Raw genomic sequence first — 22,494 nt, 5'->3', positions numbered from 1 at the left:
TCTCGTTCGCGTTTTGGAGGAGGTCAACCTCTGACCGAATTTCAAGCGATAATTATCGGCTGGCGTGCAAATATGCGGAAAGAATTCCTACCCTTTTTTCCTGGGATTATTTTTGGGGCTGCGCTTTAAATGGAACTAATTAAATTTGGCCACAGAAAGCGTTGAATTTCTGTGCGTTCGGGGAACACACACATACACACACAGACACAGATAATTCGGGGGGGCTTGTAAATCCGTTCGGCCGCTTGGCTGGTAACGCCCCCACCACACACACACACACACACACTCGAGAAGCACCACTCGATGCTGCTCTAATATGCAGCCAAATTGGGGCACAAGCACTCGGCACTCCCTCCAGCAGTCACACACTTCGCACTGATTTAGTGTCATATAAAGTTGTAAGTGAAGATTATGTTACCAGAATTAATTGCTGCCAAGGTGCAGGTAACAAGGCACAGGAGAGAAAAGGGAGAGAGAGAGAGAGAGACTGTGCGTCCCTCTTTCCAGTCTGGTTTTGTTCGGTTTTGCCCTTCCTTCCGTTTGTCCGTCCCCTCGTTGACAGCACGTGCTAAAGTCGCCATCACCTGCTCAGAACAAGCGAGGGGGCAGAGCGGCAGAGAGCTGGGTTCCCCTTGGCTTGGTCTGGGATTTTGCTGGTAATTTTTATAATTTAATTGAAAAAATGACAGGTTTACCCCTGAGTGTAGTGGAGTGGAGTTTAGCGTTGAAGCCTTAAAAATACTGGAAATTGATGTGATATTGATTTTGTGCCTACCGCCCAAGCACACCCAGCACTTACCGTGCATGAGGATGAGGATGGAACCTTGCTATGCTATGCGTTTCGTGTGTGTACTTCATTTAAGTGTCGTTTGGCCGGGGCCTAACCTCTGGGGGGATGGGCCGTAAATTGACTTTTTACTGCGGCAGGAAGAGCAGCAGCAGCAACAGCAGCGGAGGCACGAACAGGCGGCTTTTGCCGTGTTGCAGGTGTTCGCCGAGCTGGGATTTAATGTCAACTCCAAAGGAGTTCCCCGGGCTGACACTCTGTAAATTAGGAAATTTAGCTTGTGTTCTGTTTTGAGGTTTGCCTTGCCCACAGTAATGATTAGTCGTCCATTCGACTGTAACTTAAAATATCACACAAACATGTGGGGGGAAGCTCTTTGTTGGACATGCTCTAGAGTTGTATGCCATTGCTTGCTCTCCGCATTGGATTGTTCTTCTGTTTGGGGGATTCCGTTTGAAGCACATTAGATAAATATTCCATATTTCTGTGTATGCTGGTGCTGGCCTCCAAAGCAAACAGACTTTGGATACTCGTACGAGTATGTGTGCATAGGTACATAGGGTACAGTAAAAGATCGCTTTGTGTCCGCCATAGATATTTGATACTGTACTCACATATTTACATACATATGTACATACGAATATTTGTGTGCATGCATGCTCTGGCATACATACATATGTATGTATGTAACTAAGCCCAATCAAACAAATATTTGAGTTTCGTTTCACTGTGTAACTCTGGGCCATTCCCCTTTCTCTGCCACCCACACTCCCTCTCTCTCTCTCTCTCTTTTCCACTCCTCTCCGTTCTCTTGTTCTTTTGCATTTCCAGCATGAGTTGATTTTATGAATATTTGCAGGAGCCACAACAACAACAACAGCAACAATAACCACAGCAATTGCAGATTCAGAAGCAAGGTATATTTATTTATACAGCTGCTGCTGCTGCTGCGGGAATGTGACAGTCCTAGGCGCGACTTCAACATTGAATTAAATAATACGGTATTATTTAACCCACTGCAGCTGACTGAGAGTATGTGTGTGTGCGTGTGGTAAAAATGTTGCAATTTAAAGGGTCGCGTCGAGTGGGAAAAGTGAAAAATAAACGGTACTTCGCTGACGGCTGCTTTCGCTCGACCTCTGCCACTCTCTCTCTCTCTCTCTCTCTCTCCGTCTCTCTGTCTGCCTGTTTCATTCTGCTTCGCAGGAATGTAGGCAGCTTTAATTCCAGTTGGTACCGTTTACCGTCCCACATCCCGTCTCCCCGCACCAAAGTCAACTTGGTTTAAATGTAGCATAACTCTCGGCTCTCGCAGTGTACTCGTACACCTTGAGTGCCACTCCCTCTCCCGCTCTCCCGCTCTCCCGCTCTCCATCATAATTATGTATGAACGCAATTAAGACCGCCTGTGGGTGGGGTGTGTCTGGGAGGTGCAGGCGGGCTGCCTGCTTGCCCTTTCACTGCATGCAGCGTAGCACAAACATTGCTCTCGGAACAGGAATAGCGAATGTTGGGGATTTCGGTTTGCAGCAACTACGTGATGTACAAAAAAAAAACAATTACCATATGGCAGCAACAGCAGCTGGTGTCTTCCCGATTCCGGTGCATCTCTACCCCATCTCTACCCCTCCACCTCCACCTCCACCTCCACCTCCGCCGACTGCCACTGTTATGTAATCCTTTTCGAGCCGTCAGCAAAGTTGTTGGCGAAATTGTTTAGATTTTTTCCTACATGCATTTCGTATGCGCAACGTATGCACCCTCCCCCCCTTCCGCCGAATTCTCTATTCTATTTTTCGCTTTTACTTCCTTTTCCACTATCTTCGTTTTATTTGTATACCCTCTCAGAGGAAAGTATTATGATTTTAAACAGCCTGGGAGACAGATGTATTTTTGAACTTCCTTTTCCATGGAACAGCCCTTCCTTTTGCTGCACGAAGTGTGGAATTGGAAACCTACATATACCCCATATTAAAGGGTAACTAAGTCTTCGACATCCAAAGCAGCACGGAAGCTTTCGCTTCTTGTATTTTTGATAAGTTTTGTTTTTGTTTTGTTGCATTTCTGAGTGGTTCAGTGGAAGAGAGTGCCAGAGTGAGAGAACGAAAGAACGAAAAGGGGAATTTTTTTTAGAATATTTGATGGTAAGTAAATGTGGTGCAGCTTACACTGAAAGAAATGCATATTTAACAGTTGTTTTCAATATTTTTGCTGATAAATATTCGCGTTAACTGTGGACTCTAGGAGCGACATGGGGTGTAGAAGGAAAGTGAGAGCAATGGAGAACCATTGGAGTGGCTTCTAATCCGCTCCATTGAAAGAGCACTGGTAGAGCCCTGGAGCTACACACACAACACACACACACACACACACACACACACACATTAATCCTAACGAAAAGGAGTGATGGAGACAGGGGGCCGTATGACAGGGGAACTCAAAACAACGGCAACGGCGGAGAATCCAAAGAAGAGAAAATGCGAAACGCGTGCCTTGTTGGGGATCTCTCTCCCTCGCCCTCTCTCTCTGCAGCGCTGAGGGGGGTGCTAGCAATAACAGAGACACCAATAGGAAGGAGCAGAAGATGACGTGAAACTTGAGCGTCAAGCAGGCAGAAGCTTTAAGCCGCTAAATTGTATCGGATTACAGCAAATTCCAAGCCACGAAGCTGGAAATTCCTTACCCACAGGCAGAGCGGGCAATCCTCCCCAGCATGGATGTTACTGCCCCTCCCTGCCGCCTCCCCCTACTCCCGCATTGCAGTTGGTATGTTAATGAAGGTGCTTCAGTCGATGGAGGGGTCGGCGGCTGGCTGGTGTGGGTGTCGTCCTCGACAACTAAAAAAAAAATGGCTGCAGGGCAACTGCATAGAAACGGATCAGAGTGAACAGAGCGAGAGAGAGAGAGAGAGAGAGAGAGAGAGTGAGTGAGTGAGGGAAAGGCATGCAGGCAGGATGACACACAAGTGCGGCCCGCTGAACTCGTGAACCCGCTGCGGGGCTGATGGGAAAGTGGATAGGGAATAGGAATTATGAAAACCAGAACAACAGAGAAATCTCAACACAGTTTCCTCGCAACACGAACATTTAAACAAAGACAATCGATGGCCAGTAATCTCTCGGGGGGAGCCGAAAAACAACAGCCATGAATCGCGAAAGGGAGCCCACAGAAATTGCAGACAATTTGCCTAATTCGCGTTCATCGCTCTCATCCCCTCATTCCCTCCCTCACTACCTTTCTGCCACTAAGAACAGGATGAGCATTCCGCATTCCGCACTCCGCATTCCCTTTCCCGTTTCAGGGGCAGAACAGCAACAAAAATTGCTGCGGTTTTGGTGGGAGGGGGGGCTTTGGCTTAGGTAACTGCAATTATTGTTTGCGGCTTTTCAATTGCCTCGCGAGCACCACTACCCCGTGCCACCACTCCCCGTTGAAGTACCTCCATCCATCCATCCAACCCAAACCCAATCCCAGTTTCGGGTCGAGTCTGGGTCTGGGGCTGGGGCTGGGACTGCCTTGCAGTCAGTCATCATAAGGTGAGAATATAATAGCGCAATCGTGAGATGCGTGACTGCAATTGCCCCTACGCCTGAGTCCGACTATGCACAGTGGGATGAATGCAAGAATTCGCCAGTAATAGTTTGTGGGCAAAATTCCAGAACTCCAGAGGGGAAAATTTAAACAGAAAATTAAATAAATAAAAACCTTAAGAAAAATAAATACCCCCCTTGCAGCTTAAGCTGTGGACATCCCACTGTGCCTGTGTGAGTGACTGCGAATTCAGAACTGAGTCTTCGGGGCTCCAGCTGATAAGCAGCCCCCAAACAAACAAATAATAATGCACGATTTGTGGGCTGGGTCAGGGGCAGGGGGCAGCGGCAGGGGACTGAGCGGAAACGCTGTGCGCTCTTTGATTGAGCAGCGCGCGCTCGCCGTTAACTAATTGAGCTTTATTGTGGGAGGGCGGGACTGGAAGTGGAACTGGAACGCTGGGCCTCTTTCCCATTCTCTGTCTTTTGCCGCAGACAAGTTTCCTGGACGGACACCCGCTCACTCTCCCACGTTCACTCTCCGCATCTCTCTTTCCGTCTGCAACTCTCTCTTTGAAATGGAATGGAAAGGGAAGGGTGTGCTCGTGTGTGTCTGCCATTTAATTAAAAATTAAAAGTTCTTGTTAAGAAAAGGTTCCGCAAAACATTTTGCGGAAAATTAAAAGTTTTCCCTTTTATTTAGTCCTGCCGTTTTCTCACATGTGAAGGAGCTGCACACTTTTCCACAGTTTTCAGCTGGGCAATTGCCTGAGAGGTTTTTTTGTGTGTCAACTTTCGGAGGATGAGCAGGGCAGGCTTTTAACATGTATTTATTTGTTGATGTGAGTGTTGTGTTCTTTCATTTGTACAGAAAAATTCAATTTCAGTTGTACATATTAAGGGGGAATTTCTGCAGAGTAACTAAAGTGGAAAATGTCCCTGTTTTGGGACTGGGTTGGTACTGAGGATCAGCGGTAGATGGCTCTTATTTTTATTTATTTCCTTTGATCATTATTTGCCATCCTGGAGGCTCTCTTTGAATTATTTGCCTTATAATAATGTACTCCCATTTTTGGGTCAGAATATTTGCATAGTCAATCAGTTTTCCATCATAATAATCCCAGTTGGGGCTCCCATAGTTTACTACATAAAACATTCCCCCTTTCAGGGCTCAGAGTTCAAGCCATGTCCTCGTTGCGCAACAACCAAAGTCATAAAATCAAAATAAAAACTTTTTGTTCAATCTGTAGCGCAGAGAGAGAGAGAGAGGATGGAAAATCTGAAATATTAAAGCCAAGTCTATTATACTTTTTTTTGTGCTCTGCCAGACTGTGGGCCAACTTTTGCCATGTATAAAACATATGATTTTTGCTTGATGGCCCCGCGGGCCAATTTATGTGTAGAACAAATGGCTCTGGCACACAAAAGGAGCAAAGCAGAAAGGACTCAGGACGACTGGCTGCCTGCACTGGTTGCTGCTGCTGCTGCGGCTGCTTTTGCTGCGTTACTCTAATAAAATAAACCTGAAGCTCCGCCGGCTGCCTGTGGGCTGTAAATTTGAGCGCCTCTGCGCCTCCCATGCACACATAAATTGTGTGTTAAACACATTTTATGCGTTTGCCAAGGACAGACGTGGTCTCCAGCCACACAGCATCCAAAACCTGCAAAAGGAGGAGTCTTGGTCTTGGCTCCTGTCCTGGAAGAAAGTCAGTCAGGCTGAAAACGTAATCAAGGTCGCTTCTTGGGTTGCTGCTGCTGTTGCTACTCCTATGCCTGCCTCCACTCTTCCTCCTCCCTGTTGACATGACTCCGGGCTACGTTTCCTCCCGTTTTTGATGTATGGCCAGAGTCAGAGTCAGTGGCAGTGGCAGATTCAGAGCTCGTACAACGTGTCGTATGCGTACTAGTATTATTAACGCACGTAAAGTCTCCTGCTCCTGACTGCCTGCCTGCCTTGGTCCTCCCTTTGGTAATCCTTTTGCTGTTGCTGGCGTGCCTCCTTTGTTGTTGCCACGGCACCAGCTGAACATATACACATGTTTGTGTCACATTTAGACCTACATACTCGCATACTGCACACTCCTCGCACGCACTTCTCGTATTCCATTGCTCGGGAAATTCCCTCTAAATAGGACGACCCTTCTTCTCCAGAAATGGTTGGGAGGGAGCTTTTGTGTTTGTGTTTGTCTGCCCGTTTGAGTCGCCTCCGCTTGGCATTTCCTTTGTATATTATAAAGAAATTTGTTGGGACCTACTGTTGTTGCTGTTGCTGCTCCTTCTACTGCTGCTCCAGAGTGCTCTAGAGTGGGCGTGGTCGTGGGACTTTGTCGACTTTCAGCTACTCTACTGGAGAGCCTTTTCCTTGACGTTTGCATGCCATACTTTAAGCGCATACCATGGGTTCTGTTCTTGGCCGGAAATGCTTTTAGTTGTTGCTCCCTGCTCCTTGGAATGGAACTTGTTTGCTTACGGTCCTGGCTCCTGCTCCTGGCTGCTGGCTGCTTCGTCTCCTGCCACGCCTTCGTCGCTTCTTTATTCCCGTTTAAATTCCATTTTAATTTGTTGTGTTTCGTTTCATTTTTCATGTTTTTCCCCAACGTGTTTAAAACATTTCTTCTTTTTTTTTTTTTTGCCGGTGAGCCGCTCAAGAGCGCTTAATTACCAGCATTTCTATGGCATCCTCTGGAAGCCAGAACGAGGAGTCCCTTGGATGTGGGGTTTTTGGGGCTGGCGCCAGGAGTTGTTGAAATGATTTTCGTTAATTTTGTTCGCTTTCGCCAGAGCAGAGCTGCTTGCAACAGTCGCCTGCGTCGCCTCTCCGGGGCGACTCGATTGTATTCCATTTTATTGCACTGCATTTCATTTGATTTCGTTTCATTTAATTTGATGAGGAAATGGAAACCAATTGTGGGTCTGTGGGCACGGGCTGTGCTGTGCTGGATCCGTTTTGTGGCCTGCGCTTCAATTTGTAAATTGTTGATTTTTCATTTTTTTTTTTGTTGCCACCAAGAACATTTCCGTTTTCTCTCTCTCTCAAAGCGAACTTAATGGCTGTAGAGGTCTTAAATGGTGGCAAAAGTTGATTAAAGGTGATTCCATTAGGGAAGCTTTTTGGGGCTGAGATACTTAAGAATTTAACAGAAAATTTGGCATATGTATGTACATATGTACATATATATGTTTCTGGCAGATACACAAATTATTCTGATTAGGAAAGACTCAGTGGGATTTAATTTGGAATCTGCTTTACGTTTCTTATTGGGTTCTCCTGAAAATACCACTTCAAGTACTCGCGCGTTATGCAGCAGCACCTCTCGGTCTGTAGGTATCCGGCTTGTGTGTCGCTGTGGCCTAATAGTAATCAATCCAACATATAGGAAGTTCCTATATTATTACCACTGTAATAGTCGATTAATATTATTTGTAATTTAACCATAATAAATTTGTTGTTCCCTTGGAAACCATAGAAAGTTCTGTTCTTGCAGAATTTTGGTCATCTCTCTTTATTGATTGATATAGTTGAAAGCCTGGTTTTTAATATCCTTTCCTGATGAGGCGAGTATTACCTGATTTTTCATTTATTTACGCACTCAATTTCCGCAATTATTCAACGCATATTTTATTTAACAATAAGAACATGCAAACTATTGTACAGACATCGGGTGTGGTAAAAATAAAATAGTTTTTAGTTGGTTGAACACAGAGTTACCGCAAAATGGATTCCATGGATTCCTGTGGGTGGCGTAGGTGGCGTAGGACCAAAGCCAGCCAGCCGCTTGCCTGCCGTTTCAAGGAGCAGAGAAGTGGAAGTGGATTCTTGTTGGAAATGTTTTAATTGATTTAAAATATGTGTAAAATATGCGTATATTTTGTATTAAATATTTATTTGCAATGGGTTTCTGCCTGTCTGCGTTTTTTTTGTGCAAATGAAACTGATTTCACACACACACACACATTTCTCTGCCTTTATATTGCTGTTTTTGACCGTAGCAAAAACATTTGCATAATCAGCTTATTCCACTAATCAGCTAAGTAAATTATACAGAATCATTGATATATGTATAAAGAAATATTTACAAATATATATACCCGCGTATGTCTATGGATGTATCCATTACACAGAGTGGAAACACGCTTTGATGTTGCTGCCACTCGATTCGGCATTCATGGGAATCAATTGAATGCCCCTCAAAGCGTTCGTTCTCTAAACAATCCACAACTACTTAGGATCTCCCTGCCCCCTGAATCTGCTCCTCCTTTATATGAACAAAAGACAACAACGAAATAATCGCTATAGAAGGAGTAGAAGGAGGGGCTGGGCTGGGCTGGGAGCACGGCATTAGAGATAGATGCCATGCCTTTGTGTCACTGCAATTGACAAAATAATCACTGCTACATGGCTGGGTTGCTGCAGCTTACAAAAGCCGCTTCTTCTGGCTTCTGGCTTCTGGGCTCTCTCTGGCCACCACAACACACATATTTTTCCCGCCTAAACGAACACAAACGGACAACACCAACAACAACAACATGTAGGAATGCTGTAATTGAAATTCGAACCAAAAGATACCCTTTAAACGGTAGCTAAAGAGAACTTCATATCGCTCTGCTTTTCTTTACAAAAAGAGAGTTCTATATCTTTGAAATTATATCTTGATGATGGTATTAATTAAGGAACTTTATAGATTGATTCTCTTTCGGACATTGATGTGCAGCAACTGCATCAGCAACGTGCAAAAAGTTAGCATCTCTCGAGTTCCAGGTCCCCACACAATCTGCTGATCCCAAGTACGGGGTATTCACGACACAAGCAACAACACTACTTAACGTTTAGCAACATTTTCTCATGCGCACGTTTGTGGCATGCAGGCAACATTTGCCGCTGGGATGATGCTGCTTGCAACATGTGTACACCACGAGCATCGTTTTGGAGCATCAGCTTCAGCTTCGGCTTCGGCTCTGGCTCTAGTGGCACTGTGACTTCGGCTTTAGCTTTGGTTTTGGCTCCACAATTGCTGCTGCTGCTAGTTGTTGTTTTTATTGTTGCTGCTGCTGCTGCTGCTGCCTGCCTGCCTGCCTCGTGGCTTCGTGTGGTCTTCGTGTGTGCGCGGTCGTGTGTGCGTTTCCACTACACATTTTCCGTGCGATTTTTCAACAGTTTGCAAAAAAAGCAGTGTTTTTGCGCGCCGAACACGAGGCGGCTCCAGCTGCAGCTTTCAGTCTGTGCTTGCCGTCTGTTGCTTGCGGTTCGACTTTCGCCGGCATCCGGGGCTCCCCAAAAGCAGCCGCAGCAGAAGCAGAAGCATTCCGTTGCTCGATCCGTTGCATCCACACAGCGTGCGTTGAACCTTTTTTGGAGAATTGTTTTTAAATAAATAAAAAAAAGAGCCATATATTGTACTATCAAAGAAAGAAGTTGCCAACAAATATGGAATAAAACTACGAACAAAAATAATATAAAACTTGTGGAAAACAAAAACAAAAACAACCATAAAAATAAAAATACAAACCTAGAACCCGTACTCCTGGTACGTATTCCGGGGTAATCCCCCAAGCGGCTTTTCCTTACATATGCATGTGTGAGTGTGTGTGAGTGTGTTTGTTTGGGTGTCTCAGGTCGGAAGTCGTTGCCGTCGCCGTCGCCATTGTTGTGAAGGGGGAAAACCCCTCCAAAAAGAGCGACGAGGCAGAGGGGGCAACAACGGAAGTGTGTTATTAGTGGCGCCTCAAAATTATATTTACTTACACAAAAAGTACTCCAGCCGATGCGATGCGATGCGCCATCAGATTTATGAAGTAACAAAAGTTGGCGGCGCTCTCCACTCGAATCATATTCATTAAAATTTATGCAAAAGTTTGACTCCAAATATTCCATACGTGTGTGTGTCTACGAGTGTTGTGTGTGTGTGTGTGTGGGTGCGTCTTTTGTGGCAAAGTTTTAATTGAAGAAAACTTATCGCCGCATAAATGCTGGTTACGCTATGGAAATTCTATGCTAATTGAAATATAACGTTTGCAACACTGTTACAACGGTTTATTTGTCGAGGGGGGGTAGGGAACGCGAAAAGGGAAAGACAAATAGAGGGAGGAGAGTGACTGAACAGAGAGAGAGAGAGATAGAGAGTGGTAATAGAACTAAAAATACTGTTGATAAAAAGTTGCTCTATTTTAATAGAAATTTGCAAATTACTTTAACACTTTCAACACGTAATATTCAAGTTTCCTCTTTCTCTACTTGATCTTCCGATACTTGAAATCCCATATAGTCTATGCTTTATTTTTCAAAAGAGTTTTCGCCACAATTTACCCTATAATGTGATCTCACAGGGCAGTGTCACCTGAGATATCACCTGAAGTAATTGAAACTATTAGAGATACAATGCACTCCGCAGGATCTTTCACATAATCTTATTGGACGGTCAAAAATATAAATATATATTCGAAGTATTCGGGTAAATCTCAACAGAGTTCTCTACTGTTTGTTGATATCGATAATAGAACTGAAACCTGTTTTAATATGGTTAAAAATCAGGCAAATCAAGTATTTGTTCAACATTCACAGCAGAAGGTAGTACCAGCTCATGCATCCTGTGAAAGAAGATCTCTTTCAGAGAACATTATTCCTTTACAATACATCATGCAATTAAATGATTATTTACCCACCGTTTTAACTATGGTCAATAATACACACAATCGTTTATATTTGTTTCAGAGACTGGTGCTCTTGAATAAACATTTATTTCAAAGTTGATCCACCCCTTGACAATCAGTTTTATTACAAACAAAAAGGAAACCTACCCTCGTTAATCATTAAAGTCCATAAAACACATGGGGCTATAAAATCGTTCGTTCTCTCGTTAATATGAGCGCCTTTTAAACTTTTCTAACTCGTTATTAAAAACTTTTTTAATATCCTTACGATGAGAGCGAAAAAATAAGAAGAAACTTCCGCATTGAGCGGCTGGTCCGACCGCATATCAAATTCAATAATCACTTAAAACTCATAAATATTTTGTTGGCTCTTTGACGGACAAAAATTTCACTTGCCACAGTTTGGAAAAAATGAGTCGCCCTCTGTGTATGACACCCACTGGCCTACCCCTGACATCAGGGGCTGCTGGACTGCTGCTGCTGCTGTGCTGTCAATGTCACTTCAATGATTAAAACTTCAACACAAATAAAAACGGGCAAAAGGATAGCGCGCGGACAGGACCAAAGCGAGCCCAAAGCACAACCCAATCATCCACCGACGCACTGCCTCCCATACCCATACCCACCCACCCATCATTCCATCAGCAACCACTCCAACCCATGATTCGGTTTCTCCTTTTTCTTTTTTTTAATGAAAACATAAACATTTCCTACACCCTGAAGTACGTACGTAGTACGTACCTTCTGCAAATTACTCTTCGCGCTCTTCCTTGCTGTCCCTGTTGCCTGCTGCCTGCTGCCTGCTTTCTGCCCCCTTTGTTTTCTTTCTGCTGTGGTTCGTAATAAATTTTTAATTTTGCTTAATTGAAAATGGGCCCGCCTTCAGCAACGGTTCAGTGAAAAGGAGGAAAAAGAATAATTGAAAATAAGCAAAATATCGGAACTTATTATTGCAGAGTAAATTTAACAACTTGATTTCCATACCCCCCCCTGGAATGGGTTCTGGGTGCTGGGTGCTGGAAAGCTCTCATTGTCTGGTGCTTGGACGCACGTGCTCCGAGGGATCAGTAGAGAGCCACTGAGACACGTTCAAATGTCTCTCCATGGCAGCTCTGGAGTGTGTTTGTTTGTGTGTGTGTGTGTGCCACTCAAGTGTGGCGGGGGCAAGGTGCTAAAAGCTGTTCACATATTTATATAGCTGACTGTACCATATATGGGCAAACATTTAAACAAACAACAGCAGCAGACACTCTGCTTAGAGGGGGTTGGGCGGGGGGAAAGAGCCACTATACGGGTGCTAAAAATGGGTCACATTCTTGTCTCGTGCACGCTGCCCCATGAATGGCGTTCATTTTGTGGCGCCAACGCGTTGCAACTTCCACTGAGAGAAAGAAAAGGTTCTGGCAGATGTTTAGAGAACAATTAGAGAACAATTTGAGGTGATATGAAATGGCAGAAGGAGTAATTGATGTGAAATGGAAGTGGAACCCTAAGACGCCTAAGCACAATAGATAGTGCCATGCCCGAGCCCTGCAATCGAGCCAAGATAACCCACAGGAAATCGTCATTTTCCGTCACTGACAGTAGATCTGTACGCTCATGGGAAACTATGTCATAAACAGCTATCTTTCAAGATCTCTCTCTGTCTCTCTCTCGCTCTGAAATCATCAAAACTCTTTCTTTTTATTACATTACATGTGTTTCCTTTTTCTCCAAGTGTCTGGGTCCAGCACACCAAAGTAGCTCTCTCTCTAGGGGCCCTCAACAGAGGCTTCTCTTACCTCTCCCGCTGCAGGCTCGTTAACACTTTTCCCAGCAGCAGAAGCAGCAGAAGCAGCTTATTTATTGCATATCAAGTGACGCCTCAATCCCAGGGCAGTCCATGCAGCACCAGCACCAGAAAAGATATGAAGGGAGGGGTAGGCTGGTGGCCAACTGTCCAATGTCTGTCTGTCCGTCTCCATTCTGCATCGTTTTGTGCCAGGCCAAATGATGTCGTCAACGTCGCTTCAGAAATGTTTTGGCATAAATTAAACAAGGCCGCCGCACTCTCGACTCCATTCCTCGGGCCCTGGTTCCCGGGCATTGTCCAGATGGTGATGGTGATGCAGCCGGAGACGGAGGGAGGGTATTTCCCCCATGGGGAACCGTTCCCTTTCCTTCCATTCCCTTTCCTTCGGCTGTTTGCATTGCATTTTGTCACACGTGGAGAGCTCAAAAAGCGACGCCAATTTGTCTGAAATGTTTTGAATTCTAAGCGATTCTGAAGAGGAGGACAGGACGATGACAGGAGGAGCAGTATGTACCAGAATGGGCGGTGGGGGGAAACGGAACTGGCTGATGATGGCCATATCTTGATGGGGCATGCGGATGTGTTGCCTGGCGTTGAATGCGGGATGTTGTGTGCCCTTTGTGTCGTCTGCCATATTTACCTAGTGGAGCGTACTCCTGGCTGGAATGTGCGGCAGGTTGCAGGTTGCCCTGAAAAGTCCCCCAGGGTATTTGGCCAGCTCTTGCACCTCCTCCACCTCCACCTCCCCTGCTCTGATGTTTGATTTTTCCATTTTCGTACTCCCACTACTGCCCTCAGTCCACCCTCCCCCACGGCGAGAGTCAATCAATCCATGCCTCCCCCACCCCACAGTTCCACTCTCACTCCCACTCCCATTCCCTCTCCCTCTTCCGTGTGAATTATGTGGCGATAAAGTTGGTGCAGAATGGTGCAGGATGGTGCACGGTGCAACTTGTTACCCATATTGTGTGGCAGCAGCATCAGCAGCAGCAGCAGCAGCCTGAAAGCGAAACACCTGCTGCAGATGCCACAGTCTGTCCGTGGTCCAGGGCAAGCTCCAGGGTCTGTCGTCTCTCTGCGGACCCACTCACAGGACCCATAGCCAGGCCAGGCCAGGCCACGGCCACGGCCAGGCGGCTCTTGGCTGGTCTCTTCCCTCACACACGCTGATCTTATCGCCGCTGCACTGCACACACCCAAAACGAAAGAGTTCGCCCACCCCCCAAATAAAAGAGAACAAAACATGAGTGGTGGAGGGGAGTGAAGGAGAAGCAGAGCAGAAGAATTGCACTGCTCCCGCACTCCCCCTCAATTTCGTGGGCTGCTGCTGCTGTGCTACACCAACACCAATACCAATACCAATACCAGTACCAATGGCCCGCGCTTATCTCTTCGCTGACTTTGGGGAATGATGATGATGATGCTGCTGCTGCTCTGCTGCTGCTGCACTGCTATCCCTGACCATCACAGCGATTAAGCTGCTCTCGTGCCCTCGCACTGACCAATGAGCAAGGTGTAATATGTAGAACCCGGTGGTGGCAGTTGCCTTTCGCTCTCATTGTGTCACACCGAAATGCAACTAAAACCAAAGATGAGAGTTTTTTCTGGCAATTCCTCACCCTATTTAAATACACCTTGCACGTGAGAATGATGATAATGATGATGTTGTGGTGCTCCTCGCACTGCCTTGGCCTTGGGCATTATTCTTGCACTCACTCCTCCATCACCTCTCTCTCTCTCTCTCGCTCCCTGGTTCTCTTGGTGTTTCTGTTTCTGTTTTTGTCGCTGATTCGTTGCCTTTACCTGTGTTTTTTATTCTTCGCTTTTGCTTTGGCCTCTGCTCCTGGTACTCCTCTACTCTTGCTTGTCTCTCCTTGGCCCTGAGACTGGGAATGGGACTCGGCCAAGTCAAGGGCCGCTGCTCGCCTCATTGTCTGGCCACGATGCGGCTGCCCGAGAAGCCGCCGGTAGATGTTGGCCCCGCTAATTTCACCTTTTCACAGATCTCCCTGCCTCTCCGCACTCCGCACTCCCTACTATCCACCTCTATCATCAGGCTGCTCCTTTTGCAACGTTCGTTCGGTGTGGAGTTTGTGTGTGTGGGTTGCTGCGGCTCAGGCGCATTCTTGGGCCCATAGTTTCAACGTCTTCTAGTTCTTGAGAATTTCATTTTAATGAAGGGCATATGCCCTCTGTCAATAAGTTTGAGCTAAAGAGACATTTTATATGTTAAATTCAACCGCTCTAAGCCGCCAAAATGCGGCATACTGTCCCCATACTTGCCTAGAGTGTATTCCAAAGTCGATTTGAGGGCCGTCTAGCTGAACTTCTTCGCTTTTGCTGCTGTCTTGGCTTGTGGGAGGCTCATGAAAAATTGAGCAAGTGCCGTACTTGCAATTTCAACAGCTCATCTGCCGCAGCGCCAAACAATTTCTTGCCCCAAACTTCAGTCTTCAGTTTCAGTCTTCAGATTCTCAGCTTCATGCACAGCTTTGGCAGTGGGCTGCTGACAGGCCTCGAAAATTATGAAATCCTTGCGCTGGGGATGGGTGCTGGGGCTGGGGCCGCCTGGGTAATTTCCACTCTCTGAATCTTTCAACTGGGGAATGCTTAAAATTTAGTTTTATTTTGCAGCAGCACACAAAATATATAATTTCCATTGCGGTTGGAAAAACAACAAAATAATTGCCCCTCGATTGTATTTTGGGGTGTGAATTATGCATGAATGAAAATTGGCAAACGGAACTGATTTTAAATGCGGAAACTTGTTCAAAAGAAAGAAAGAAAAAACCATGTGAATCGGAAAGTTAATTGTTTAACTGAACAAAGGGATGAGCGGAGAGCTTCCACAATTGCTGATTGTGGTCTGATCTCACTCCAATTATTGCTTACGCTTGATACGACCAATTATTGTCATCGCTAATAGGGAGATTCCTTCTTCCCCCGAGTGCCGCCTCTTCGTCAATAATCGATTCAAGCATTTGGAGTTCTGTCAATGACAATAACATCCTTCCTTCCTTCCTTCCTTCCTACGTCAAATGGTAGTCTAGTCCTCCAAAAATACGAATTCAATTACGTAGCGCAGCAGGAGACATCTCTCCATTCATCTGTATCTCTGTGTACGAAGCGAAATACCTCTTCTATGTCATGTCAATGACCAGGTTCTCAGAGCTCATCGCTCACTCACCTGGCGACCTGTCACCAGCGACAGGCACAGGAATAGCAAGAGGGACTGGGACAGGGACAGAGGGACATCGACAGCAAGGAGGCAAATGGGGCACAAAGACAAAGTTCCAAAGATAAAGCTCTCTCCGGCATGAATATGCAGCTGATGAGCACTTTCCTTTCCCCTTTCCTGTTCCCTTCCATCCATCCATCTGTCTATGCTATGGATGCGTTTGCCTTAAGCTCCTGCTGCTCACATTCCTCACAGGCGGGCGACAGTCTTTTGCACTTGCCCGTGCAGTTTGAATGCCCCAAAGGAAGTCAGGGTAATACGGATTTGGTGAGAGGTTTGTAAAAGAAGAAACTGCTATTGAAATTACTTCCTAATCGTTATCAAAATATAGTTCTAAGACTGGCAACCACTGGAAAAGGAATACCATAAAATATGTAAACTTTCCAGGCCACGAAAGATCTGAAAAAATATGGAGGATCTGAAGAAAGTCTAACGAATCTCAAAAGTTAATTCACTATCAAGAATCAGCATATTTCGAATTGAATTTCACTAGTTTCTAGTGTCGCACAGATCTTCTTCTGCTTGTGCACCCTGGGGCCCCACTGATTTTTAGAGTATCAAAATCGTCTTCACTCCCTCCTCGATAGTTACTTCCGTTCTTTCTGTTATTTTTTTTCTACTGAAGGAGGGAGTAAAAACATTGTGAAGCGAGTCATAGATTTCCGTTTGTGTGTGCGCGCCTCGGAAACAATGGCATTTTCATGTTGCACGTAAAACGAGAGAGAAAAATAAACCAAAACGGTGGCAGGAACAACAATTGATAACGACGAAAGAGGACAGGGTATGGATAGACACTCGCACAATATACTTTTAAGTGCAATTTCATTTCAAGCATCGATATTCCACTGCCACTGGCACTGCGACTGCCACTGGCACTGGCGCCTTCTGCTAAGTGAACACAAAAACAGAAAGAAAAAAAAGAATCACCACAGCGATAGGAATATGGCAACCAAAGTGGCCCTAAAGATTGGGGACTTCGGTGGACTTCCTGTCAGAGATAAGCCGAGAAAAAAGTTGCCTACCAGATCTGTATAAATAGTCGGGGAGGCCTGAGGGTAAGACACAGTTCAACTGAAACCCTCAACATGGTAAGTAATCCACGAGAAAGAGAGAAGGTTTCTCTGGGTTTAATCGTGGACTCTCTCCCCAAGCATTCTCTGCGTCTACTGGTTCTACTTGGTCTTCTGATGGCAGCGGCTCAGGCCAGGATCATTGAGAGTGAAGTGGCGACGGAACAGGAGAAGGTGCCACCCGCCCAGCAGATTGGCGCTTCCCCGGAAGCAGTCAAACCCGTGGAAGTGGAGAAACTAAAGGAAAACCTAGGGATTCAGGAGAACCAAGTGATTCCGGAGGAAACGAAAGGAATCCAGGCAAACCAGGGAACCCCAGAAGTAAAGCCTGAAGTCAACCAGCAGGAACAGCAGCAGAAGGAACAGGTTACAGGTCCAATCCTGCCTAAGGACGAGCAACAGAAGGGACAGGCAGAACAGCCAAAGGAACAGGCGGAGCAGCCAAAGGAAAAGGCAGAGCAGCCAAAGGAACAGGCAGAGCAGCCAAAGGAACACGTAGAGCAGCCAAAGGAACAAGCAGTGGAGGGGAAGGGACAGGTTAAAGGTCGCGAGATCGAACTGGTCTTCGAGCAGCCCGGACAAGTCCTACTGCAGTACGACAATGTGGGCCAACTCCAAGGGCTACCCAATCTGGACAAGATCTTCAAGTATTCGGGAGTGCAGCAGCAGCTGAATGCCACCGATGCACAGTACTTGCAGCTGTTCAACAAATTCCAGACGGCCCCCAAGGTGGAGTACGTCCCCGCACTGAACACGACGGGCGCCAATGCCACACAGCACATACACAATCACACGCACTACTACCAGAGCCAGAACCAGAAGAAGCCATTCCCCTTCCTGCCCAATCTGTTCGAGAAGCAGGAGACGACCTATGTGAACAGTACTAGTCCTTCGGGCAACGTGACCTATGTGTATGAGGAGGGAAAGCCGTCGGGAGGAGGCGCATTTCCATTCCCTCCACTGCCCAATCCCTTCACCGATTTCCCCAAGGTTGTGGGGCTCAGTTTGGTGCTGCTGCCCAATCCCTTCTACAAGGAAAAGTCCTACAATGCACCTTCGTCCAATTTTAGTCCCACCGAATCCACGAGAACTTACTTTGAGAAGTTCCGCGGCTTTGCCGACGAGTCATCCGCCAATCAGCAGCAGAATCAGCCACCGAAGACCGGCAATCGTTTCTACCTGATCTCCAATCCCCTGCTGAACCACGCATCCGAGGAAGGTCGCGGCGAGAAGAACCACAACACGAATGTCCTGCTGCCCGTGAATCTGGCTGCCTTGCCGCTGCTGGTGCCTGCCCCAGAGACCAACCAGGAGACGTCGTCCAAGCAGGAACCGACTGTGGGACACATTAAGATCGAGGATCTGCTCAAGACATCCAAGTTCTATGTGGGACAACCGCTGCAGTTCCCCACCGGCAATGGCATTGGCATTGGCATCGGCAGTGGACAGAAGCAGAGCCAGGATGCAGCCATTCGGCAGTTGATTCTCGCCCAACTCAACCAACAACAGCAGCAGCAGCAGCAGCAGAAGCTGCAACAACTCAAGCTGCCCCTCAAGGACGAACGTCGCTCACAGGCTGCTGCCGTGCCTGTGGAGGAGGGAGAGGAGAGCTCTGTGCTGTTTGCAGTGGAGATACCCAAACCCATCTATCGCTTCTTCAAGGGGATCTTCGGAGGATTCTCGGGCTAACTAACGGAACTTCTAATGAACACCAGAATGCACCAATCAACGACCAAGGAACCCTTCGCATAACTAGACTTAATTATTTCACCTAAAACTAAAGCCTCTGCCATGGTATCCATATGATTTCCAAACGGTTTTCGCATAGAATAATTCTCCATCTTTTTGCAATATAATAATAAAAGCTGCTGCTCAAACAATCAGCGAATATTTCTTCCTTTCGAATGTGTCCCAGCAATGTATCCAAGCAGAATCTATAAAGAGAGAAAATATTTAAATTAGTTTTGCACCTGCTCCAAACGAAACATCTTTAATTCAGAGACACATTAATGAGGATTCCCCCAACTGAAAACTCATGCAAATATGATAAATGTGTGCTGTGCATTTAGGAATCATCTTTCTGCTCCGCTCTTCTGGGTGGGCGGAGGTGTCTCACATATTAGGTTATAATCATAATCAAAATGTGAGAAAACCCATCCATCCACAGATGGAAAGATTCAGCCATTATGCAAAATATATATATTTTCCACATGAAATGCATTCATGCCTCCTCGAGCAGACCGTGTCCCTGCCCTATCCGTATTCCCTATCCCTTTGGAATCTAGTATTTTCATTTCATTTCGTTGCCAAAGCAGAAGGATGTTCTGCTCATACATACATATACATAAGCACATGCATCCTTTTGCCGTTTGCCATTTTAATGAATACATAATTAGTCTTTTTGCCAAGTTTCCACTCGTTCTCTTTATCCCTCTTTATCACTGGCCGTGCCGTACTTCTACTCGTATTCCTGCCACTGCCAGTGCTACTCCTCCTGCTGCTGCTGCTTCTGCTTCTGCTTCTGTTGCACCTGTTCAAATCATTTCACATCTCTCTGAATTTAATGCTCATGCAGCAGCACGTTCGGACCATGCAGCACTGCTGCATGTGGCAGTGGTTCTGCTGCTCCTCCTGTTCCACTTATTGGTTTACTCTATACTGGCATGCAATATGGAGATAATGTTTGCTCTTCGGCAGAGCAGCAGCACCGGCAGCAGCAGCAGGCACATAATTGCCAGGATTACGCTGGCTCATAAAGTTTTCGCCGAGCATTTTGCAATTGTGTTTGCCTTTCACTTCAATATGCTGGGAGAAAATCATAGCGAGAGAGAGAGATATATGGTTTATTTAATATTTAATTGATTTCAGTGGCAGTTTTTTTTTCCATTAGCCAGGATTGCTCCCATTCCCAGGTGCTTCCCAGTGGTCATTGTCCTGGGTAGCCTTTGTTTTGGCCAAGTTGCTGAAATTTCAGCGCAGTATTTAAATAAATTCTCATAGGGTTGGTATCTGTGTTAGCGGGTTGTACGTGCGTGCCACTGGACCGCGGTAACCACGAATCAGCCTCCACTCATCGTCTTCATTTTCATGTGGCTCCCACGCGGCGTATACTTTATAATCCTCCTTCTATATGGGAAACCGACTTTAAACTGTGCAAAAGGGCAGAGAGGCAAAAAGGGAAATAAATTAATAACTCATGTTCAAGTTGTAAGCCGCATCCTTTGCAGCCAGGGAAGGCCAGGCCAGGCCAGGACTTCTGCCGAGGCCCCCAAGTTTATTACTCAAAGGAATTGGACAGCGCCCTAAAAGTAGGAGTAGCAGCAGCAGCGGCAGCGGATGCCCATAAATATATCATGAAATCAAAAACTTTGCCACAACTTATTCTGCTGCTGCTGGTGCTGCTTCTTGTGCTGCCTGCCACTTTGTTGGCTGTTCTTTTTGATTGGGGCGCCACTTCGAACCACACTTTCTGACCCCCACCCCCACCCTCGTAAGCTTGCGTGTAAACGTGTGGGGCAAAGTGCTGGCCTGGCCACACGAACAGAAACAAGAACAGAAACAACATGCCACTCTCTGCGCCCTGTCTTTCTCTTTTCAGCTCACAAGCAGAGGAGTAATGCGTTTCCGTTTCCGTTTTCCCCAGCTCCTTAATGCTGCTCCATGTTGCTCCTTGGTTGCCACTCAATTCAATAAAACTTGTGTCCATTTCATTTAAAATTCTCTATTCTATCTCCCTGCTCTATGGAGGAGGTGGCCAGGGGTCTAGCCTCTGCTGGAGGTTTTGTGGTGTCCCGGTACCGGTCCCTGCTCGATGGTCTCGCCTCGCAAATTAATGGTGTTAAAATTAGTGCCGTAGACGGAGCCCAGCCCGCATCATCCTTCTGGCTGCCGGCTGCTGGCTGTAGGGGAAAACTTTGCCATTTGGCACTCTCTTCTATTTATTTAGTTGTCACTTTGTTGAAAATTATGCCTGCCGCCTGCCTGGTTGCTGGTTTGTTGCTACTTCGCGCGACACGTGTAACTGGCTAGCAGGTTCTGCCCAGAAAACTCACCTTAAAGTTTTCATTTTGCCCCAGAACTTTGGACAAACTTTTCTACCCCCAACTTCTTACCTTCTTTTTTCTTGCACTCTTTCAGACTCGACTCAGGAGCGTCGATTTTTTGGTATCCTACGTTCGACCAAACGGAAGGAAGGTAAGTGAGAACTCCGGGTTTTGGGGCAGGGAAAAACAGGGTAAAGAGACACCCGAAAAACCGAGAAACCGAAAAACGAAAACCGAATATTTCCCTAATGAAACCAATTAGGCAAACAGCAAAATGGCCAAAAATTGTGGCTGTGAAAAATGGAATGAAAATGAAAAATCAAAGGCCAGACAAAGGGTAAACAAGCCAGCAGCGCCAGCAGCAGCAGCCGCTGAGTGAGAAAAAAGGGAGAGTGGAAATGGGGAAAATAAGGAGATTGGTTCAATTACGAAATGAACACACAACAGAAACAGAATCAGGGAAAGAGTTTACGTTGGTTGATGGATGATTTTACATTTAAATGTTTTGTGGCACATCCAACAAACGAGATTTATAGAGAGAGAGAGAGAGAGACGAGGGAGAATAATACATTTATTGTCTCATAATTGCAACTATTGATGGCTTTTACAGTTGTACATTTATTTATGTACTGTATTAATACCCTTGTTTAGAAAGAGTATCACAATTTTGAGTGGATCATTCAAATGCGCCAATTCTGACGAGGACGGTGGATAGGAGTTTGGAGTTTGGGCCATGCAAAAAGCCATTTGCCAAAATCAATACATTTATTTAGACCGCAGGCCAGAGAGCAGGCATGCAGGCAGGCAGGCAGGAGGCCAAAAGCTAAAGCCAAAAACCAAATCAAATACTCGTCTACGAGCGAACACGAGAACGAGAACAAGCGACCCACAAATGTATTTAGCATTTGGTGGAGCATTTTCTAGTGCAGCCAAATATTGTAAAGGTAACTTGACCACCGGTTACTCCATCCTCCATCCGCCATCCGCCATCCTCCATGCTCTACTCTACATCTGCATCTGTGTGCCTGCATTGCTGCTGGTTCTGGGTCTGTTGTAGCGACTGCCTATTTGGTTGTGGCCAAATCGTTTTACGCTTTGTTGCCGCCAGGCATTCCGGCCCCAGCCAGCCAGGATGCAAATATGTGCAAAGGCTTAACGTATCCAATAATGCCAGAGTTGGAGTAGGAGCAGGAGCAGGAGATGGAGTTGGAGCAGAATGCCAGGAGATGGAGCCACAGTCGAAGCTGATGGACAAAGCTCTCTGGAGCTCAACCCGTCATCATTGGACATTGTTGGACGTAAGCAGCTCAGTCGCTCAGTTGCTTAGCTGCTCATCATCTATTCGGTTGATTTTGATACCCTGTATAAAAGGCCTTGCTTATGGGG

General features: G+C 46.2%; 2 protein-coding genes across 5 annotated transcripts in view; both read left to right on the top strand.

The window, feature by feature from the left end:
- LOC111070916 overlaps positions 1-22,494 on the top strand; it is a 49,481-nt gene that overhangs the window by 11,404 nt on the left and 15,583 nt on the right. For 3 of the 4 annotated variants that reach the window (XR_005968032.1, XR_002607434.2, XM_022361962.2), the window contains one exon: positions 21,203-21,259. Coding sequence is in view for 1 of the 4 variants with exons in the window: in XM_022361962.2 (XP_022217654.2) it covers positions 21,203-21,259 (57 nt within the window). In the remaining 3 variants the exon portion in view is untranslated. Of the gene's footprint in view, positions 1-9,465; positions 9,843-21,202; positions 21,260-22,494 lie in introns of those variants that run through there. The other variant, XR_002607433.2, reaches the window with a different exon arrangement.
- Positions 17,025-18,850, top strand: LOC111070920. Its single transcript, XM_041594147.1, has one exon. The coding sequence runs from the start codon at positions 17,081-17,083 to the stop codon at positions 18,752-18,754; it is 1,674 nt and encodes a 557-aa protein (XP_041450081.1). The 5' UTR covers positions 17,025-17,080; the 3' UTR covers positions 18,755-18,850.

This window comes from Drosophila obscura, unplaced genomic scaffold, assembly GCF_018151105.1.
Source record: "Drosophila obscura isolate BZ-5 IFL unplaced genomic scaffold, ASM1815110v1 contig_208, whole genome shotgun sequence".
Taxonomy (NCBI): Eukaryota; Metazoa; Arthropoda; class Insecta; order Diptera; family Drosophilidae; genus Drosophila; species Drosophila obscura.
This window is presented reverse-complemented; position numbering and strand designations above follow the sequence as displayed.